The sequence below is a fragment of the Helianthus annuus genome, chromosome 16 (genome assembly GCF_002127325.2).
Source record: "Helianthus annuus cultivar XRQ/B chromosome 16, HanXRQr2.0-SUNRISE, whole genome shotgun sequence".
NCBI classification, from domain to species: domain Eukaryota; kingdom Viridiplantae; phylum Streptophyta; class Magnoliopsida; order Asterales; family Asteraceae; genus Helianthus; species Helianthus annuus.
Window position 1 is genome coordinate 1,811,705 of NC_035448.2, and position 2,469 is coordinate 1,814,173.

General features: G+C 34.3%; 1 protein-coding gene across 1 annotated transcript; it reads left to right on the forward strand.

Moving 5' to 3' along the window:
- Nucleotides 1-362: 362 nt before the first annotated feature.
- On the forward strand, nucleotides 363-2,130 carry LOC110916943 (bidirectional sugar transporter SWEET14). Its single transcript, XM_022161585.2, has 6 exons — nucleotides 363-536; nucleotides 644-680; nucleotides 770-980; nucleotides 1,068-1,229; nucleotides 1,341-1,460; nucleotides 1,565-2,130. The coding sequence occupies exons 1-6, from the start codon at nucleotides 491-493 to the stop codon at nucleotides 1,865-1,867; spliced, it is 879 nt and encodes a 292-aa protein (XP_022017277.1). The 5' UTR covers nucleotides 363-490; the 3' UTR covers nucleotides 1,868-2,130.
- Nucleotides 2,131-2,469: the final 339 nt, after the last annotated feature.

A 2,469-nucleotide genomic window follows, 5' to 3' on the forward strand; every position in this document is an offset into this window, starting at 1 on the left:
CACGTTTGTCTCCCCATAACAACAAGAGTAGCAATACTCCGGACGTTACTAAATTTCACTTGTAATTGAAGCTTTTCTTTTAATAAGAACACAGCTCGATATTTTGTGTATGGTGATGTCCAAATGTTGTGTGTGTTGAACCAAAGTAGAGAACTCAGTTGTAGCTATAGCTCTCAAACAAATGGACAGATGATCAATCTTTTATGCTGCATCAATAGGATATAAATTGAATTAAACACTTTAATATCAATTTTCAATAATATGTAACTAAATACAGATAACATAAAAAAGGTATCATGCTCACATATTGGTGGGGAGCCATCACCCTCAACACTTGCTACCTATATAAAGGGGTCAGTCTAACATCTCTTATGCACCACTCATCAGAAATAACAAGAGAGATAGAAAACTAGCTAGCATTTCTTTAAGAAGCCTTGGTTTGTGAAACAGGAAGGAAAGATATACTTGTATTACTAAGCAGTTAAAGAAGATGACAGGGAACTTAGCTCATCTCACTCTTGCCTTTGGCCTTCTTGGTATATACTTCCTGAATAATTTATTGCTTGTGTTTTCCCGCCAATTTATGTATATTTTCATGCATGAATGTGCTCCTAGCTAACATTTTTGTTTACAACATTTTCAGGAAATATTGTCTCCTTTATGGTATTTCTTGCACCAATGTAAGAATCTTTATGTTTCTTCCCATTCTATTTCATCTTTTTACATGAAATATCACCTAACCTTCCAACGAACTTTCATAAAATCACAGACCAACGTTTTATAAAGTCTACAAGAAGAAATCAACTGAGGGCTTTCAATCAGCCCCTTATGTGGTGGGCTTATTCAGTGCCATGCTTTGGATATACTATGCAATGCTTAAGAGCAATGTTCTGCTTCTCATCACCATTAACACGTTTGGTATTGTCATTGAAACCGTCTACATTGTATTCTTCCTCTTCTATGCACCAAAGAAGGCTAGGGTATGTTTTATTCCTATGAAATTTAATGATCATGTATATCTATCATTGAAGAAGATTAATCTAACAAAAAATAAATTGGTCATGCAGATGGAGAGTTTGAAGCTAATAATATTGCTAATTTTTGTTGGTTTTGGATTGATTGTTGTCTTGACTCAATTCCTTGCAAGTGGAGTCACCCGCGGTGTGATAGTTGGATGGATTTGCCTTGTGTTCTCATTATGTGTTTTTGTCGCACCTCTGGGTGTTCTGGTAAGTGTGTATGATTTGTTACTATGATTTTTTTTCCATTTAATATGACTTTAGTTTATTTTCTAATGTATCATGCATGCTTACTTAATATATATCGACCTTATTTTGCAGCGACAAGTGATTAAAACAAAAAGTGTAGAGTACATGCCTATTCTACTATCGGTAGCACTCACCCTCAGCGCAGTTATGTGGTTCTTTTACGGCCTACTTCTTCACGACTTCAATATTGCGGTATGAAACATAGCATACAACACAACTCTCTGATCATTTTCCGTAATATGTGACCTGTATTTTATATTATAATTTATTGATTTTCTTGATTACTTTTTTTGAAGGTTCCCAACGTTCTTGGATTCACTTTTGGTATCATTCAAATCATACTATACTTCATGTACAAAAACAAGAAGCCTATTATCGACGAAAAAATATCCAAATTTGAAGCGAAAATCACCGAAATGGAGGAGCAAAAAGTTCCAGGACAAGATCAGAAAAGTATTGATGTTGTTAAGCTAGAAGCTTTGTTGCACACTGAAATTCTTCCGGCTGTTGCAAAAAACCCTAGTAACTTTGATCAAGTAGCTCTTGAAGCTCAAGCTCTCGGAAATATGCCAACTCACACGATTAAAGTCGGTGCATGAAACTAGACTGATTGATTTTACTTCCAAGTAAAACAAAATCAAAATGGAGGATGTGCCTAGAAGAATGATAAAAGTTTCACTTCTGAAAGAGAATTTTCCACATCTTCTAAGTAATGTTAAGCTGCGTGTGTTTTAATCTTTTGTATTCAAAGCTTACCGTCTCTACAAATATGTACACTTTTCCTTTCATTTGTAATATTGAAGCCATTGTGATAGACTAGCTAACGTTTCAGAAAATAAAAACATTCGCCACTTTTTGAAAATATCTTATTAGCAACCACCTCGTAAATTGCTTGACAATAAGTTTTACCCAATAAAAACATTCGCCACTTTGTGAATGCTCTAAGTTGGAAAGTCAATGACCAAAAAATATTGATCAATGTGAGAGTAATTCTTTAAAACCCAAGATATCAAAAGTAAAGTAACAAAGTATTCTTGGGCTTTTTCTTGCAATGGGCGGAATTAAATTCCAGCCCAACTTTTCAATCTTTTGGCCTTAGTGTACGAGACTTTAAAACCCAAGATATCAAAAATAAAGTAACAAAGTATCTAACTTACATGAACCCGGCCTTCAATTTAAAACCCAAGATATCAAAAATAAA